The sequence below is a fragment of the Gopherus flavomarginatus genome, chromosome 4 (genome assembly GCF_025201925.1).
Source record: "Gopherus flavomarginatus isolate rGopFla2 chromosome 4, rGopFla2.mat.asm, whole genome shotgun sequence".
Taxonomy (NCBI): domain Eukaryota; kingdom Metazoa; phylum Chordata; order Testudines; family Testudinidae; genus Gopherus; species Gopherus flavomarginatus.
The window spans coordinates 191,589,855-191,610,520 of NC_066620.1; the positions used below are offsets into that span (position 1 = coordinate 191,589,855).

At 40.2% G+C, this 20,666-nt stretch overlaps 1 protein-coding gene across 1 annotated transcript in view; it reads right to left on the reverse strand.

Moving 5' to 3' along the window:
* The window catches only part of NBAS (NBAS subunit of NRZ tethering complex), a 368,998-nt gene that overhangs the window by 71,564 nt on the left and 276,768 nt on the right, over window positions 1–20,666 (reverse strand). Inside the window, exon 42 of the mRNA XM_050951646.1 lies at window positions 13,625–13,820. Coding sequence (XP_050807603.1) covers window positions 13,625–13,820 — 196 coding nt within the window. The remainder of the gene's footprint in view (window positions 1–13,624; window positions 13,821–20,666) is intronic.

A 20,666-nucleotide genomic window follows, 5' to 3' on the forward strand; every position in this document is an offset into this window, starting at 1 on the left:
AAAATTGAAAGGTGGATAAGAAACTGGATAAAGGGGAGACTACAACGGGTCATACTGAAAGGCTGGAGGGAGGTTACTAGTGGAGTTCCTCAGGGATCGGTTTTGGAACCAATCTTATTTCATCTTTTTATTACTGACCTTGGCACAAAAAGTGAGAATGTGCTAATAAAGTTTGTGGATGACACAAAGCTGGGAAATATTGCTAATACAGAGAAGGACCGGGATATCATACAGGAAGATCTGGATGACCTTGTAAATTAGAGTAATAGTAATAGGATGAAATTAAATAGTGAAAAGTGCAAGGTCATGCATTTAGGGATTAATAACAAGAATTTTGGTTATAAATTGGGGACACATCAGTTGGAAGTAACAGAGGAGGAGAAGGACCTTGGAGTATTGGTTGATCACAGGATGACCATGAACCGCCAATATGATATGGCCGTTAAAAAAGCTAACGTGGTCTTGGGCTGCATCAGGAAAGGTATATCCAGTAAAGATAAGGAGGTGTTAGTATTGTTACACAAAGCACTGGTGAGACCTCATCTGGAATACTGTGTGCAGTTCTGGTCTCCCATGTTTAAGAAGGATGAATTCAAACTGGAACAGGTACAGAGAAGGGCTACTAGGATCATCCGAGGAATGGAAAACCTGTCATATGAAAGGAGACTCAAAGAGATTGGCTTGTTTAGCCTAACCAAAAGAAGGCTGAGGGGAGATATGATTGCTCTTTATAAATATAATAGAGGGATAAATATCAGGGAGGTAGAGGAATTATTTAAGCTTAGTACCAATGTGGACACAAGAACAAATAGATATAAACTGGACATTAGGAAGTTTAGACTTGAAATTAGATGAAGGTTTCTAACCACTAGAGGAGTGAAGTTCTGGAACAGCCTTCCAAGGGGAGTAGTGGGGGCAAAAGACATATCTGGCTTCAAGACTAAGCTTGATAACTTTATGGAGGGGATGGTATGATGGATAGCCTAATTTTGGCAATTAATTGATCTTTGATTATTAGCAGGTAAATATGCCCAATGGTCTGTGATGGGATATTAGATGGGGTGGGATCTGAGTTACTACAGAGAATTCTTTCCTGGGTATTGGCTGGTGAGTCTTGCCCACATGCTCAGGGTTTAACTGATTGCCATATTTGGGGTTGGGAAGGAATTTTCCTCCACGGCAGATTGGCAGAGGCTCTGGAGGTTTTTCGCCTTCCTCTGCAGCATGGGTCACTGGTCACTTACTGGAGGATTCTCTGAACCTTGAGGTCTTTAAACCACGATTTGAGGACTTCAACAACTCAGACATAGGTTAGGGGTTTGTTACAGGAGTGGGTGGGTTAGATTCTGTGGCCTGCGTTGTGCAGGAAGTCAGACTAGATGATTATAATGGTCCCTTCTGACATTAAAGTCTATGAGTCTATGAGCAATTTCTAATTAATTCATTTACTAAAAATAGATATAGTCATTAATTCTTATGTATTATGTAAGGTTTCAGAGGTTACAAGATGTCAAAAGTTTCTCCTGAGTGAATGGCTCATCAGGCTGATGCAGTTAAGGCACACCAGTTCAATAGCTAATGTTACACAACAGAATGCTGTAGCCAGAATGATGTCTGATGGTCTTTGACTGCCCTAACCAGATGGATAAGGCCACTCTGCAGCTGGGTGAATTGGCCTTCCAGTGTGAGATTGAACAAAACTTTAACCCAACTGTAGTTGAGAGCCTTAACTACTCAGTCACTGAACAAGACGACTCAGGGACAAGTAATATAGCATCTTTGTAACTATTTTGCCAGTACGGATTCAGTCAAGGGTAGTAAAAGTCAAAGGCCACTACTATCTGATGGTGTTCACATCAAAGACCTCCATCACTCAAGAGAGACTGGACAATAATTCAGTATGTTCTTTCTAATTATGTGTTGAGATCAACATACGCTGCCTTTGTCCTCTACATACCTTTTCTGGATGGCTGGGGGAGGAGACTGACATCTTCCAGAATGAAATTCCAGTAAAAGCATTAAATTAATGTGTACATTAATGCAGTTATTTAAAAGATCCCTCAGTTCTTTTTATTACACACACACACACACACTCTCTCTCTCTCTCTCTCTCTCTCTCTCTCTCTCTTCATGCCACTTTTCAAGGCTATAATTTAAAAAAAAAAAAACCCACAATAGGAGGCTAAAGTTAGGCTCCAAATTACTATTTAGTTAATTTCCTGATTTTCCAAAATGGCCTCAAGAGCATGACAATGTATGATACACCAAAATTAAAGGAAACTCTATATACCATTACCTTCTCTAAACTACACATGCTATTTGGATTCAAGTCACACACAAATGACAAATGTTATTCTTATAATAATTAAACTATCTTACTTGTTAACTAATAAATATTGGTTTACACACACAACCTTTGCTCAAGCTCTTATATTCCTACAGTAGCTTCTGCTTGCCAGGGTAAAGTTCTAGCTTACTGTAAACTATGTAGAACTGGTGACCAAACTGAATGACTAATATGTTCACACATGTCCTGTAAGTAGACATGATACATACATTAGTCATGCTGTTGGAAGTCCTTATAAACTCTATTATTTCTCAATTATAATGACAGGGAATGAGTTATCTATCCTCAATGGATAAGCTAAAATTTAAAACAAGAAAATTCTAAGGTACCCATTTTCTCTTACCCAAAAAATAAAATAAAAAAAATTTAAAGAAAATGTCAGTATTTTGACCCATATTTTTCATGCACCAGTTAACTAGAAAATTACAGAACCTGAAAAGCTCAGATAAAATGTATCAAGGGGATTAAAACAACACATGCCTCCTCGCGCCAGTAGCTGTGGGATACTACTGGAATGTGAATTAATGACTCTGAAGCCTTTGAAAAATGAAGACCTCTGAATTTTTAATTTTGTTAACTAATCATTAGAGAACTGGAAATTGCTGTGTTTCTGACTGTTAGCTAGGTAGCTGCCTGCATAAAGTACATTTTTAATTTTGCACGATCTGGCCTGTTTCCCAGCAGCATATTGATTTGTGGGACCACTACTTATAGAACCTAGAGCATAATTAAATATTAAGTCCCTCTTTGATGTGTGCAAAGCCTGACTAAGAGGATTACTAGACATACTGAGGGTGGCTTTCACACATTTTCTGGTAATTGAACATTGCAATACCATTAAACTTATCTTTACTCAATAAGAATCCACGTCCATCCTTTGCAATATCTGGTGTCTCTTTAAATATTGGAGAGGGATTGGGGGAAAGAGGGGACATTATAAAGGAACAAAACAATTATCAAAGAAGGAAAAACAATTTTTGAAATAATGTGACACAAATAAAATTAGGATATTTTGTAACTATTGAAAGAGAAGGCATCCCACATCTGCAATGATTTAAATGTCAACTATTATAGAAGTCTCAGAAATACATTTCTATCTGTAAGTCCCAAGGTGAAATTGGGATAGCAATTTTTCACTGACATTTCAAAGGGCTTTACTATTTCAGCACGATTTTGTCCACTCTGTTCTGAGAAAGGGTCATCTTGTAAATGAGAGGGGCAGTCTTGTTAAATACAAAGTAAGAACAGTTAAAAGGAGGTAAGACAGCAGTATAGTCTAGCAGTTTGGGCATAAGTCTGGACGTCGGAAGTGCTGAGTTCTATTCCTAACTCTGCCACCAGTTCATTATATGACCTTGGATATGTCACTTTAGCTCTGTGCCTCAGTTTCTCCATCTGTAAAGTTGGGACAGTCATTCTATATAGTACTCTGGGATATTTGAAGAAAATATAAGCGAGAAGTATTGACACAGTGCATTAGAAACTTGCTAATTTATGCTTTGCTTACCTGCGCACTCCTACCACATGCACAAACCGACTGCTTTCCTCTCAGTTTTCAGCAAAAGATGTAACAGCTGGAGCTCTGTAGTTTGGACTTTTATATTTCTAAGATTGTATTCTAATAGTTTACCATCAAACACTGTGACAAGTAACTAATAGGACATTTGTCATATAAAGAGATGCAGTACAGTGTGTGATAAACTCTCTTTGCTTTTTATTATATGTGGTTACTAACTTGCTAATCTGAAAAATTTGATGACTCAGACTCACAGACTTTAAGGTCAGAATGCACCATTATGATCATCTAGTCTGACCTCCTGCACAATGCAGGCTACAGAATCTCACCCACCCACTCATGTAACAAATCCCTAACCTATGTCTGAGTTATTGAAGTCCTCAAATTGTGGTGTGAAGACCTCAAGCTGCAGAGAATCGTTCAGCAACTGACCGTGCCCCATGCTGCGGAGGAAGGCGAAAAATCTCCAAGGCCTCTGCCAATCTGCCGTGGAGAAAAATTCCTTCCCAACCCCAAATATGGTGATCAGTTAAACCCTGAGCATGGGGGCAAGACTCACCAGCCAGCACCCAGGAAAGAATTCTCTGTAGTAACTCAGATCCCACCCCATCTAACATCCCATCACAAACCACTGGGCATACTTACCTGCTGATAATCAAAAGATCAATTGCAAAATTAATTGCCAAAATTAGGCTATCCCACTCGAGAGATATCCCACTTTCAATGAGGATTTGTTAATTTGTGAAGGCTCAGGAACTAAAAACCAGGCTTATTTACCCTCATGGTGTCTCCATGTCCTTTTTCAAATATAACAGCTCCCCCAGTACCATATTCTGGGTTACTCACCAAACCATGATATTACACGCACACAAAAAGGAAGTTCATTAAATTGTTTTCTTTAGAAATGGTAAAAGAAATGAACTTCAACTGGTACCTGCTAGACATACCAGCCTGTCACTTCTGAATCATTTCACTAGTTGTTCAGGGTAAAGTACCCCAAAATTCACCAGAACCAAAGCTCTGAGCCTGCTGGATGATCCAAATGTGTAAATTACTACTCCTAGACTATAATGCTATGAATACCGAAACTTGTTAAAAATTATACTAAGAGGTGTTCTTTGTATCAGTAAAAGTCTAAAAGAACAGCTATTGCTGATGTCAAATATACAAACTGTTTTTATAACTTTAAGAAACAAAACCCATAGCTTATTAGTTCTGAAGGATTTGAGCTTACTGGGTACAGAGTACACACTTGGATTTTGTTACAAGCTATTACTAGACTCTTTCTTTTTATGCCTTGTTTGCTCAGCAGCTGAAGAGTAAAACATTGATGAGATAGATGAATTGCCTTGTGCTATGAGGGGTATCTGACCTGTAGCACCATTTTTGCAAGATAATTTTCTATGCCTTCCCTTCCCCATACAAAAAACCACCTTGGCTTAACCACGAGATCTTGCGTGACCTAAAAAATAAAAAGGCGTCATATAAAAAATGGAAACTAGGTCAGATTACAAAGGATGAATATAGGCAAATAACACAGGAATGCAGAGGCAAAATTAGAAAGGCAAAGGCACAAAATGAGCTCAAACTAGCTATGGGAATAAAGGGAAACAAGAAGACTTTTTATCAATACATTAGAAGCAAGAGGAAGACCAAGGACAGGGTAGGCCCATTGCTCAGTGAGAAGGGGGAAACAGTAACGGGAGACTTGAAAATGGCAGAGATGCTTAATGACTTCTTTGTTTCGGTCTTCACTGAGAAGTCTGAAGGAATGTCCAATATAGTGAATGCTTATGGGAAGAGGGTAGGTTTAGAAGATAAAATAAAAAAAGAGCAAGTAAAAAATCACTTAGAAAAGTTAGATGCCTGCAAGTCACCAGGGCCTGATGAAATGCATCCTAGAATACTCAAGGAACAACAACCGTGGAACAACAACATCGCTTGCCTCACAACCTAAGTAGTGCAGAACGCAATGCCATCCACAGCCTCAGAAACCACCCTGACATTATCATCAAAGAGGTTGATAAAGGAGGTGCCGTTGTCATCATGAACAGGTCTGACTACCAAAAGGAGGCCGCCAGACAACTGTCCAATGCCAAATTCTACAGGCCACTTCCCTCAGATCCCACTGAGGAATACACTAAGAAACTACACCATCTACTCAGGACACTCCCTACACTAACACCAGAAGAAATCAACATACCTCTAGAGCCCCGACAAGGGTTATTCTATCTTCTAGCCAAGATCCACAAACCCAGAAATCCTGGACGCCCCATCATCTCGGGCATTGGATGTATGGACTCTCTATTCAGACCCTATGCCACCAGCACTCCCAGCTATCTCCGTGTCACCACTGATTTCCTGAGGAAACTACAATGCATTAGTCACCTCCCAGAAAACACCATCCTAGCCACCATGGATGTAGAGGCTCTCTACACAAACATCCCACACACAGATGGAATACAAGCTGTCAGGAACACTATCCCTGATGATGCCACAGCACAACTGGCTGCTGAGCTCTGTGCCTTTATCCTCACACACAACTATTTCAAATTTGATGACAATATATATCTCCAGATCAGTGGCACTGCTATGGGCACCCGCATGGCCCCACAATATGTCAATATCTTTATGGTCGACCTGGAACAACGCTTCCTCAGCTCTCGTCCACTCACGCCCCTTCCCTACCTACGCTACATTGATGACATCATCATCATCTGGACCCATGGGAAGGAGACTCTGGAAAAATTCCACCACGATTTCAACAAGTTCCACCCCACCATCAACCTCAGCCTGGACCAATCTACACGGGAGGTCCACTTTCTAGACACCACGGTGCAAATAAGCGATGGTCACATTAACACCACCCTATATCGAAAACCTACCGACTGCTATGCCTACCTTCATGCCTCCAGCTTCCATCCCGGACACATCACACGATCCATTGTCTACAGCCAAGCACTGAGGTACAACCGCACCTGTTCTAACCCCTCAGACAGAGACCAACACCTACAAAATCTCCACCAAGCATTCTCAAAACTACAATACCCGCACGAGGAAATAAGGAAACGGATCAACAGAGCCAGACGTGTACCCAGAAGCCTCCTACTGCAAGACAAACCCAAGAAAGAAACCAACAGGACTCCACTGGCCATCACATACAGCCCCCAGCTAAACCCCCTCCAACGCATCATCAAGGATCTACAACCCATCGTGGACAATGATCCCACACTTTCACAGGCCTTGGGTGGCAGGCCAGTCCTTGCTCACAGACAACCTGCCAACCTGAAACATATTCTCACCAGTAACTGCACACCGCACCATAATAACTCTAGCTCAGGAACCAATCCTTGCAACAAACCTCGATGCCAACTCTGCCCACATATTTACACCAGTGACACCATCACAGGACCTAAGCAGATCAGCCACACCATCACCGGTTCATTCACCTGCACCTCCACCAATGTAATATACGCCATCATATGCCTCTCTGCTATGTACATCGGCCAAACTGGACAGTCTCTACGGAAAAGGATAAATGGACACAAATCAGACATTAGGAATGGCAATATACAAAAACCTGTATGACAGCACTTCAACCTTCCTGGCCACAGAGTACCGGCCCCTAAGGTGGCCATCCTGCAGCAAAAAAACTTCAGGACAAAACTTCAAAGAGAAACAGCTGAGCTTCAGTTTATCTGCAAATTTGACACCATCAGCTCGGGATTGAACAAAGACTGTGAATGGCTTGCCAACTACAGAACCAGTTTCTCCTCTCTTGGTTTTCACACCTCAACTGCTAGAACAGGGCCTCATCCTCCCTGATTGAACTGACCTCGTTATCTCTAGCCTGCTTGCTAGCATATATATACATGCTCCTGGAAATTTCCACTACATGCATCTGAGGAAGTGGGTATTCACCCACGAAAGCTCATGCTCCTAAACGTCTGTTAGTCTATAAGGTGCCACAGGATTCTTTGCTGCTTTTACAGATCCAGACTAACACGGCTACCCCTCTGATACTTAATAGAGGAGGTATCTGAGCCTCTAGCTATTATCTTTGGGAAATCATGGGAGACAGGGGAGATTCCAGAAGACTGGAAAAGGGAAAATATAGTGCCCGTCTATAAAAAGGGAAATAAAAACAACCCAGGAAACTACAGACCAGTTAGTTTAACTTCTGTGCCAGGGAAGATAATGGAGCAAGTAATTAAAGAAATCATCTGCAAACATTTGGAAGGTGGTAAGGTGATAGGGAATAGACAGCATGGATTTGTAAAGAACAAATCGTGTCAAATTAATCTGATAGCATTCTTTGATAGGACAACGAGCCTTGTGGATAAGGGAGAAGCGGTGGATGTGATATACCTAGACTTTAGTAAGGCATTTGATATGGTCTTGCATGATATTCTTATAGATAAACTAGGAAAGTACAATTTAGATGGGGCTACTATAAGGTGGGTGCATACTGGCTGGATAACCGTACTCAGAGAGTAGTTATTAATGGCTCCCAATCCTGCTGGAAAGGTGTAACAAGTGGGGTTCCGCAGGGGTCTGTTCAATATCTTAATCAATAATTTAGATGTTGGCATAGAAAGTACGCTTATTAAGTTTGCGGACGATACCAAATTGGGAGGGATTGCAACTGCTTTGGAGGATAGGGTCAAAATTCAAAATGATCTGAACAAATTGGAGAAATGGTCTCAGGTAAACAGGATGAAGTTCAATAAAGATAAATGCAAAGTGCTCCACTTAGGAAGGAACAATCAGTTTCACACATACAGAATGGGAAGAGACTGTCTAGGAAGGAGTATGGCAGAAAGAGATCTAGGGGTCATAGTGGACTACAAGCTTAATATGAGTCAACAGTGTGATACTGTTGCAAAAAAAGCAAACGTGATTCTGGGATGCATTAACAAGTGTGTTGTAAACAAGACACAAGAAGTCATTCTTCTGCTCTACTCTGCACTGGTTAGGCCTCAACTGGAGTATTGTGTCCAGTTCTGGGCACCGCATTTCAAGAAAGATGTGGAGAAATTGGAGAGGGTCCAGAGAAGAGCAACAAGAATGATTAAAGGTCTTTAGAACATGACCTATGAAGGAAGGCTGAAAGAATTGGGTTTGTTTAGTTTGGAAAAGAGAAGACTGAGAGGGGACATGATAGCAGTTTTCAAGTATCTAAAAGGGTGTCATCAGGAGGAGGGAGAAAACTTGTTCACCTTAGCCTCCAATGACAGAACAAGAAGCAATGGGCTTAAACTGCAACAAGGGAGATTTAGGTTGGACATTAGGAAAAAGTTCCTAACTGTCAGGGTAGTTAAACACTGGAATAGATTGCCTAGGGAAGTTGTGGAATCTCCATCTCTGGAGATATTTAAGAGTAGGTTAGATAAATGTCTATTAGGGATGGTCTAGACAGTATTTGGTCCTGCCAAGAGGGCAGGGGACTGGACTTGATGACCTCTCAAGGTCCCTTCCAGTCCTAGAGTCTATGAGTAATAACAGCTAGAACAGTTCCCTCTACAAAGCACAATATTTTAAAGAACATACCCTATATTTATCTATTTCTTCTTGCTGCTATCTGAAATTGATCTTTCTGTGATGAGAACAAGAATGGTACACATTCCTCTCTCTTCCAAGAAAAAAAGTACATTCCGTTTTGTAAAAGGGAAGGAACTACAGGCAGTTCCATCTCCTACCTGGGTCTTGTATACTTGTGTTACACAGTTCTTATGAAAGATGGGGTGTTGTCTTCAGCTATACAGCTAACATCCTGTTGGATCTCACTAACTCAGCAGGGTTGGCATAGGTTGCTATTTGCATGGGAGACCACTAAGACACACAATCAGAGGCATGGGAAGGAAGTAGCTAACCAATATCCAAACACAATCATAGAATCACAGAAGTTTAGGAGACCTCAGGAGGTCATCTAGTCCAACCACCTGCTCAAAGATGTTAGAGGGCAATATACTGTCAGAGGTGGTCTCTTTCATCTGAGAAGAGCAACACCTGCAAGAGTCTCAAGACAGATACATGACCACTTTCTGTGGGCGCAGGAATGTTAACTTTGTCACACTACTAAAATCTTTCCTGGGTACTAAAATTCCTTGTGCAGTATCATAGGGATACCTACTTTTTCTGCACAGCCTTTCCTTGGCTGATGTGTAGCATAAGTATGTGTTGTTATAGTTTTACTGTATTTCACCACAGATATCAATCAGTTTCAGTACTGTGCGAGAGTGAATCATACATACAGTATTTAGGGCACCACTCACTAAAGCTGATGCAGGGATGCATAAATTGGATCTTCCCGTATCAGGGAGGCCCCATAATACATCCTTGTCCTTCGCTGCCTCTGTCAAAAATTCTTGTTAGTCCCCAAATGCATGACCTTGCACTTTGCACTATTAAATTTCATCCCGTTTCTATTACTCTAGTTTACAAGGTCATCCACAAGGTCATCAGTTTTTGAGTCCAGCAGAGGGCAACAAAAATGATTAGGGGGCTGGAGCACATGACTTATGAGGAGAGGCTGAGGGAACTGGGATTCTTTAGTCTGCAGAAGAGAAGAGTTCGGGGGGGGGGAGATTTGATGGCTGCTTTCAAGTACCTGAAAGGGGGTTCCAAAGAGGATGGATCTAGATTATTCTCAGATGACAGAACAAGAAGTGATGGTCTCAAGTTGCAGTGGGGGAGGTTTAGGTTGGATATTAGGAAAAACTTTTTCACTAGGAGGGTGGTGAAGCACTGGAATGGGTTACCTAGGGAGGTGGTGGAATCTCCATCCTTAATGGTTTTTAATGTCAGGCTTGATGAAGCCCTGGCTGGATAGTCTAGCCCACCTCGGTATTGGCAATACCTCCCCAACGTTATGTCAGGCACAAGTTTTATTAGCACATATCCACTTTTTGTGCCAAGGTCAGTAATGAAAGTGTTAAGTAAGACTGGTCCCAAGACTGATCCCTGAGGAACTCCACTGGTAATCTCCCTCCTGCCTGAGAGTTCATCTTGCAGTATGACGTTGTAGTCTCCCCTTTAACCAGTTCCTTATCCACCTTTCAGTTCTTATACTAATTCCCATCTTCTTTATATGTTAAAAATGCGCGGGTGCTTAGTGATGTACCCCAAAATGTGTTTTGTGTACAGGATTTCTGAGATCAGGTCTACACTAAAAGAGGAGGTTACTTACCTGTAACTGGAGGCTCTCCAAGATGTGTGGTCTCTATTTGTATTCCAAACGCGGGCACACATGTGAGCCATGTGCCGGAAGTTTTTCAGCAGCAGTGTCCATTGACCAACATGGCCGCCTTATGTCACCACATGCTCCACGTGAAGCACAGAAGTTGAGCAACGTGACTCCTTGACATGAAGGACTTGCAGATATTGCAGTGGGCAACAAAGTGTGCCTCATCCATGCAGTACAGGAAGCACATATGCTCATCATTCGCAGAGAAGAGAGAGGGCACAAGGCACAGTTCTTGAACCATGGAATGCGGAGAATAATCCCCCATAAGGGGCTATTATATACACTAATTAACTAAACTAACATATTTACAGAAGCATGAAGAGAAAGGAAACTGAACTATCTATAAAGGACTGTTGTTCTTGTAAAGGATATGAGTGCGAAGAGAAGATTCCGACTCTGATCACGTGGTAAGAGGGAACTGAGGGCATGTCGCCCTGCACAGACTCTTATAACCTCGCATGGAGCATGTGGTGACGTAAGCCGGCCGTGCGGGTAGGGTGAACAGACAGCAAGTGTGAAAAATTTGGACAAGGGGTGGGGGGTTTATAGGCACCTATGTAAGACAAAGCCCCAAATATTGGTACTGTCCCTATAAAATCAGGACATCTGGTTACCTTACATGATGGTCAACATACACTCCTGCTGAAAAACTTCTGGCTCCAGTGCATAGAATACATATAGGGACAATAACTCAAAGGAGGAGGTTAGGATGACTGAGTTACATTGCTCAGGGTTGTGAAAAATCCACACCACTGAGCAACATAGTTAAGTTGACCTATCCTCCTCCTGTCGACCTAGCTACTGCCTACTGGAGAGATGGATTAACTACAGTGATGGGAGAACCCCTCCTGTCACTGTCATGAGTGTCTCCACTGAAAAGCTGCAGCCGCACTACACTGCTGCAGCTTTTTTAGTGAAAACATAGTCTGAGACGGTGTGTTGGAATGCTAGGGAGAGAAGACAGTTTCAGCACAGACCCAAGGCTCATCTACACTTAAAATGCTACAGACACACAGCTGCACCGCTGTAGTGCTTCAGTATAGACGCTACTTAAGTTGATGGGAGGGATTCTCCCTGTCAGCTTAGGTACTTCACTTCCCCGAAAGGCAGTAGCTATGACAACAGAATTGTTCTATCAACCTAGCACTGTCTAAACAGGGACTTAGGTTGGCTTAACAATTTTTCACACACCTGACCAGTGTAATTAAACCAACATAATTTTCTAGAGTAGATAGGCAAAAGGATAACTTCACACCTATGCTCTGTAACAAAAAGGCATTGAGTATTATGATAATGTGGCTCCAGCACACACAATGAGGGTGGGGCTTTGAGAAAATGGAATTTTCCTGAGGGGGAAAACAGACAAGATGACACACTCTAGAAGGAAAAATGGGTCCAGGCTGGGTCCCAAGAACTCTTGGGTTTGCTAAAAGGATGGAAGTAGGGCCTGTTCTGTTCCTGTAACTCAGTACAGAAAACTATCTAAGTTAGCTTGTAGGGAAGAGTAGAATTAAATGAGTAAAAATGTAAATAGGGTTTTTCCCAATTGCTTTGTTCCCATTTGCTAAATAAACCTACTAGTTCTAAGAAGGCTGCTTGTCATTGTATAGCGCTAGTTTTAGGCTCCCAAAGGGATGAAACACAGGTGCCCAATCAAACCTGCACAGCAATAAATGGCTGGTATACATGGGGTATGTTGCACCCACATCCTAGTCTAAGAACAGAACTGCAAAATACCACCCACAAGTCAGATAAAGGGCATGTGGGCCAATAGCTGAGGTTGTGCACTTACGGAGACCAGAAAGGGGACATAGGTTCAAGCAGCCCTGTGATTATGACAAAGTACTTTAACAACTCTTTCTATATGAGGATCTCAAAGTCAGGTATAAACACAAAATTAATTAATCCTTGCACTACATCTTTCCGAGGTTACAGTTACTAGCTCTCCTTTAAAGACAGTTAAGATGAATCACAGACAAGATAAATTTCATATCTAAGGTCAAAGGGTCTGGAAGAGAATCTAAATGTCACATTTACAATCCCTGCTCTAACCACTAGAATGCACACCAGAGTACACCACAGAGGAGACAGGGGTAAGTGGCAGAAGATAAACTGTGGAGGGGGGAAGAAAAAACGGCAAATACCAGAAAGGTATATAGAGGTAGGAGAAGGGAATAGAGAATAAAAAGAAAAAAAGGCACAGGGGCATGCTTCTGTTTGGTATCAAGTGTTCTTGGTCCCACTAAAGGGAGTGGGAGCTGAGGATGCTCGGCCCATAAGTGAGGCAATATTTAACTACTCCTAGTTATTTTTATTTTTTTAAACTAAAGTCACAATTTGTTACAATCCTGGCTTGATATGAGAATAGAAAAAAGGCCACTTCATTTGTCGACAGCATGCATTTGTAACTGCCCATATGGTTCATACTACAAAACTGACAAAGTTCCATCATACAGTTTTTAAAAGAAAAACACAGTAATACACTATCACTTAATGTTAGGGTAAATAATAATACCTTTGTCTCAGGCCAACAGGCTTTGAGAACTGCTTGAGTTCTGAAAAACACAAGTAGCCTGCTATCCTCATCACTGAGATGAAATGCTTGCTCCATAATCTGCAGCACCTTAATGCGGGGCTTCACTGGCAAGGAGTCATCACTACAGAAAGGTCTCAACCACTCCAATAGATCATCTGAAGAAACTAGATTCTCCCTGTAATCCAAATAAAATGGTTCAGCTTCAATTACTATTTAGTCATTTTAAATCAAATTCTAAAGACATTATCACTGATAGCCACATAACAAATATGTCCTGTGTTTAGTTGTGAACAACTTTAATGGGAACATTTTAAACTCTTCTAATTCTGATTGTGACATAAGCAGCTGTGAGTTAGACCTACCTGAACACAACCACAGATATTCAGTGCCTCTGAATTACTTGGTTACATATTTGGCTACCTTGAAATAGAGACTGTTAACCTGTGGAACTCAACCACTCCACTGTTTTATGAACATGAAAATAAATGAAGGAGTTCTCAAATGATATTAATTGCATGCTGACTTCACTATCATGCCATTCTGATTTTAAGAACTATCACTACAAGATCAACCAAAAGGACTGATCTAGAATAAGTGACAATATAGACGATCATGGATTCGGAGAAGAAATGATCATGTTCAAAAATGAAACTTGTTGGGAAGAGAATTTATATACATCCACCCTGCAAACATCAAATGAAACACACATCTACTACATCTATATAAATAGATACACCATCAGTTAAAAATACATTTTAAGTTCTTTAAATTTTCCTACACTAATCAATTTTAAGCGTCATCACTGAGGAACCATGAAGAACCAGCTATACACAAAAACACTGTTTTCTAAACTGTAAGAGTTTAATCAGGGAATATGATGTCTTCCTAGCATACAGAAAGCAAAACACATTTCAATATTTAACATAATATGAACTACAGAGAAATAAAACTTCTCAAGCATTTACTAATCTCATGAAGGAATTGTTTTTTCATGATTCCATTCCAAATGAGGTCATTCCAATAGTTGTAATATAAAATGTAAAAGTAAACAGATAAAACGGGACACATAATACTTTGAACATTAATGGTCAGAGTCTATGAACACAATTTCTAATAATTTTGATAATTCGGGGATTTTATTATATTAAAATAATTGTATTTTAAATAAATGTAATAATAAAACCAACATTAAAGACTCAATGTTTCCTTTAGCTCAAAGAAGTATATTCTCAACTTTGTCCATAGGATGTTACCCAGGTTGCACAGCTATGAACTGAGCTAAAGTATATATGCATAAGGATGCTTATTTTGAATTAACACAGTATACAAGGAAGTATCTGTTAAATAAGCAATATGATGAATAGTTATAAACATTCAAGATATACCAACACATGCGACAGGTACGGTGTGAAATTTTTTTTAAAAAAAATATATTCACAAATTAATAGACTGTACTGTTTCTTTTGTGATATTTTCTGAGAAAGATGCCAAAAGGGGTGGCAGGCGGGGAAGTATTGCCACTGCTTCTAAAGATGCAGTACTTATTGTTTTTCTAAACTACATTTTAGGTTCGAATAGTGCTATTGAGTAGTTGGAATAATTTAAATAATTATGTCTAAATTGTATTTATTTATTTAAATAAATATACTGCACTCCTACTGACTCCATGTGCATTGTATACTTAAAACAAACATGCATATTTTAACAGATTCCTAAAAACTAATCTTTGAATTCTTGGAAAGCCCAACTTATCTACTATACCAGTGTCATCCCATACGGCTTCTTTAGACACCTGTTCATTGCCTCCCCTCAACCAGCCTACCACAATCATCTCCCATTCATCACTCAACGCCAACAAAACCCTCCAGGAAAGGCCTGAGAACATAGGCTCATCTAACATGTCCTCCAAAGGTCATCAAACCATGGCACTGGTGAAGCAAGTGGGAAAGGATTTCCAGTCATGAGCCTTCCAGAAATGACAACCTTGTTCTGAGAATTGTAGGAATGTTTATGAAAAAAAAAAACTACGGAGGAATTACAAGTAGAAGATAATAAGGTGATAAGTAACATTCAACATGGATTTGTCAAGAATAAACCATGTCAAACCAATCTAAAATCTTTCCTTGAAAGGGTAACAAGCCTTGTGGATAGGGGGGAAAGTACGTTACCCGAGCTAGTGTTCTCAGTCCAGCCCTCTGCTCTCTGCAGTGATGGTGTTGGCAGCAGCATGCGTTCATGCCCCATGAAGGTACATCGGCTTGGGATGGGCTCACCTTATCAGGAGATCTCACCAATGCAACATCTCCCCCAGTCTGGTTGATAAAAATGGTATGCTCCATGCACAACATGCATACTGCTGGGCTGTGGGTGGCCTTGCACAGGGACCCCCAGCAGAGGTCAAAAACATCCTCGGATGGCCATGGCACTGTGTTTATCAGACTCAAGTGGTCAGTAACACACACAATCTTCCCAGTTTTTAAATCTAATTGCAAAATTAGTAGAATTAATCCTGATTTAATAATTTTGTAATTACCTTAAACAATTAGGAGTCTTATGGAAAGTTTGTGCGGGGGGAGGGCATGTTGCTATCTCTGCCCTTCCCAACCAAAATACTACATAATCAGCTCCCACTGGCATACAAGGGGCAGGCAGGTTGACTGCTTCGGGGGATCTCAACTATCCCATCATCACACAAGAAGAGAGAGACTCTTTTAGGTAGGCCAGTCCCCAACCCTTTAGGGTTATACAGGTGAAAATTAAGGGCTAAGTTGTATTTTAGAACAAAGTAGTGCATTTTGTCATTGTGGATAATTAAATCGTTGATATGGGACAAAAACTACAGAAACATTCATTTCAAATACTGAAGATAGGATATAGCAGCAGTGACTGAATTCATTACATTTTAAAAAGCAGCTGAAGCATCATATAACAATTAAATTGGAGAACACACTGTTTAGAAATAATCCTAGTTCTTTTAAACATATTTTTGGTATTTTTCTAGGTTCATTATTCCTAAAGGTATGTACATAAAAGCTTCCCCTCTTTTCTGTTGGCCTCAGTTGCCCTGCTACAGACATCCATGTGCATTGCAAAATGGTTTTAACATGCTTCTTATTCATCTGAGCATGGCTTGTATTAATGTTTCTGCTGTTTACTAAGCAGTAATGGATTCTTCTCATGCATTTCTACTCTAAATTATATTAGATGACATTTCTGTAATCCTTTCATTCTGAAATATTTAAATTAGCTAATGTCATTACAATTAGCAAAGAGCTGATTAAATATTCTTCCATGAGAATCTATAGATTATTTTAGTCTAATAAATGTATGGCTGTCAATGAGCACTAATGTCTGTTCCCAGTGGGAGAGGAAGAGGATGCTAAACATATATATGTAAGAGACACACAGCACAACTTTTTTACAGAACTTACACCTAAAATGATAAAATTCTGTTATCTATCCATTTATGCTTTTAGCTAGTTTTCAGTTCATTTGACAGCGTTCATACTCAAGTTAATTTGAATTAATCTTTCAAACAAGATTGAGACACTGTCATTTACTTTAATAAATCCAATACATATCACATCTACAGTACAGTGTTCCCTTCAATTGCACCACAATTCAAAACTAAGGTTGCAGAAATATCCTGTCACTTTTCTTTATGCTTGAAAAGAAACACTAATGTCATTTGCACAGTTTCTGAAGACTGGATCTTCCCTGTAAGGTATTAGCTTGGCATTAAACTTCCCCCCTCTTTTAATATGATCTTTGTATCTTAAAAAACATTTACAGATAGGTACCTAGGTTAAAAACATATGGCAATATCATAGATGCACAGGCAAGTACTATGTTACAATTTGTTTTGGCCCAAGATTGTTATGCAGAGCTTGGTGCACAGTTAGGGTCACAATGCTCTATCCATGAAGAATATAAATAATTTTCTATAGCATATTATCTCTAGACAAATATATATAGATAAGTGTTCGTTGTGGCATTGTAAACTGAGAGCCTGTAAATGGCAGATATTGTAGGGATGGTTTAATATTCCACAGCTAGGGAAATGGATGGTTGGGGCAGAGTCATTCTATATAAATATCAGTAACTAGATAACAAGTTGGCATCATGTTTGGGTGCAGGGCTGATTTTAGCTTTGGGCCATTGTGGTTGACCTGTGTAAATATTGGCAAGAGCCCAGCAATCCTCAAATAGACATTGGGACTGTAAAAATCCAGCTGTGATTAGTGCCATTTCGCATTTGTTGGATTTTTTTCCCCTTTGGCTAGAATATTGCTTTCAGAGTTTCTAGTTTCTTGTATTCTAGTTGAGCCTCATATGCAAGGTTTTCTTAAATGAGCACTGGTACAGTGATGCATTTTCTTGCAGTTGTTAATATTCTGCACAGTGTTTATTCTTTGTTGGAAAGGTTTGAGAGAGTGCTTTCTGGAAAACAATACAGTGGTCCACAATTGCACAGATTTCTTTTACCTTTTTAAATATGAGTTCAAGCAGTATCCTTTGTTATGCAATAAGAACAGAACAAGGAATATAAGCCAAGAGAGGTAATGTTTTACCTACCGGTAAAAAAAAACCCCATAGTATTGTCTATGGTAGGTAAGGTTTTTATTGAACAATTATCAAATGTTTTCTTTCAACTTTCATGTTTGGATCTCTGGAGAAAAGCAAAAAGGATGTAATGTGCATAGCGGGTGAACTGTCCACAATTTCTAACACAGGAACTGAGGCGGTTTTGGTTCATTCTGTTGCCATTACCAGGATATAGAGGAAGCACATAAGCACTTTCCATTGAAATTCACTCATCAATGACGAGGTGGTATTTTCTGGCATACTGGAGGACATCAGCCAAAGTATCATTCTCTGTGGCTTCCTGAAATTCTACTTATCTTTCTTTTATATATTGTGACTCATCTATTTTAGTGTCATCCATTACTGTACAATTTGGCAATTAGTCCTTTAGATCTGCCTATTTGTCCGAGTCTTATGCACATCTTCAAAGTTGGGCAACATTTGCTCCAGATTTTCCTACTCTACTGTGGAGTCAACAGTGTTGTAATTGTAAGAGTATCTAAACACCCGGTTTTGTTTATATTGAGGTCTCAATTGCTGTAAAGATTTCAAGCCTGAGAATAGCTCTATGTGAGGAAAAACCACGAGAGCATGACGAGGGGCACAGCATTGATAACCTAAGGGCTTATCTACATGGAGACTTAGTGCAATGCAAGCCAGCGTGTGAATCTACAGTGCACAACCTTGTTGCACACTAATTGGCAGAGTGGCCCTGCTGCCATGCCCTAGGAGTTCCATGGCACACTGATTCAGACCCCGACCTGCTGCACACTAACTCTCGGACAGATTGTTAGGACAGGAGATTTGGAAGTCTCTGTTTGGAAGTAATTAAGAAATTAAAGCATATTTTCAACTCTTGTAGTAAAGATTTGCAAAAGTTTAACGTAATTGGGTACCTTTAATTAAAAAGCAAACCTTCAATGGGGTACAGGATTTGGCCTTTGTTGAAACTGTGAAGAGGACTGACCTCAATGGAACAGTAGGTTAGGATGGCTGCTCTATTTATAACCATGTCCAAACTCCAACCATATATTCTGGGTGGGCTCCTCTCCCCATCACGATCAGGGAAATTCCAGAGGACCAGTTCCCTGGTTTCTGTCCTATCCTGCAGAAGTTTATATTTCATTCTGCTCTCTCTCATCCCCCTCAAAATGAATCTGGAAATGTTTGCGTACAGACATAGAAAACTGCTATTGGAGGTATTCGAATGGGAACAGGTATCTTAGGGCATTCAGCATTCATTTAAATGACTCAAACTCTGTCTGGCAGCATAATAGGTAAAACAGACAGATAACTAATTTTTTAACATTTACATTTGGGCAAATAATTTGAGGTAATTTATAATATAAAGACTATGTATCAGTGTGTGTTATTAGCCGAAGGTATTGGCTCAATTGAGTGGATTACATCCTAATGGAGTAAGAAACTAGACCTTCTGATCAGGCCTGGTTCCAATGGGTGTCTGTACTAGCGCATCATCTGCCTATAAAAATGAGTTAAACTTGATCAGTAAATAATTTGCTTTTGTTGTGCTTTTGCTCACTCCTTCCCCCAACAATCACTATTTAATACTTTTAAAAGCATGTGGAACTTTTTTCTTTTCTTTACAAATTTATCATTGTTGACCTTCCACCTTCTCTCCTTCTGAATAGCACCCTTTCCAATTTAATTACTTTATAATATCTTATTATAGTTATTCATGATTACAAAACAACCATGTTTATCAGCAAGGGAGAAGAGGTTAACACTTGGTACATTAACTACAGTTCTTCAAGAGGTGTCCCCTTATGGGAGCTCCAGTACAGTTCACATGCTCCACTAGAGCCCTTGAATGGAGATTTCAGTTAGTGTCCGTTTAGCTCATGCATGTACCCTATGCCTCCTCATACCAAATAATGAAGCAATATGGGGTACACGGGTGAACCACTCTCATTTCTTTCTCCACCCAAATGTCCCTGGAGGATCAGTCCAATGCAAAAGGGAATGAGGGCAGGTAGTAAAGCACCCACAGGGATACACAACTCAAAGAACTGCAGTTACTGCACAAAGTGAGTAACCTCTTTGCCTCCTTCGAGTACTGTCTCTAAGGATGCTCCACTTCTGGTGGCTTCCAAGCAATACCCCCAAATGAAGGAGGCAGCTTCAGAATAGTGTCCAGAACTGAAAGTGGTATAGCAGAACCAAGTGCCACATCAAATCTGACAGCATGGATCAGGGTATAATATTTTGAAAATGCGTTCTGAAGCCCATGTATTGGCCCTACATATTTCAGATACTAGTACATTCTTCAGTAATGCCCTAGATGTTGTCTGTGATATGGTTGACTGTGCTATCACCCTTTGTGGGGAGGAGAGGATGGGATGAATGCCTGTAGCATAACAAGTGACAATACATTCAGATATACATCTCGATAGTCTTTGAGTAGAGCTTGAAGACT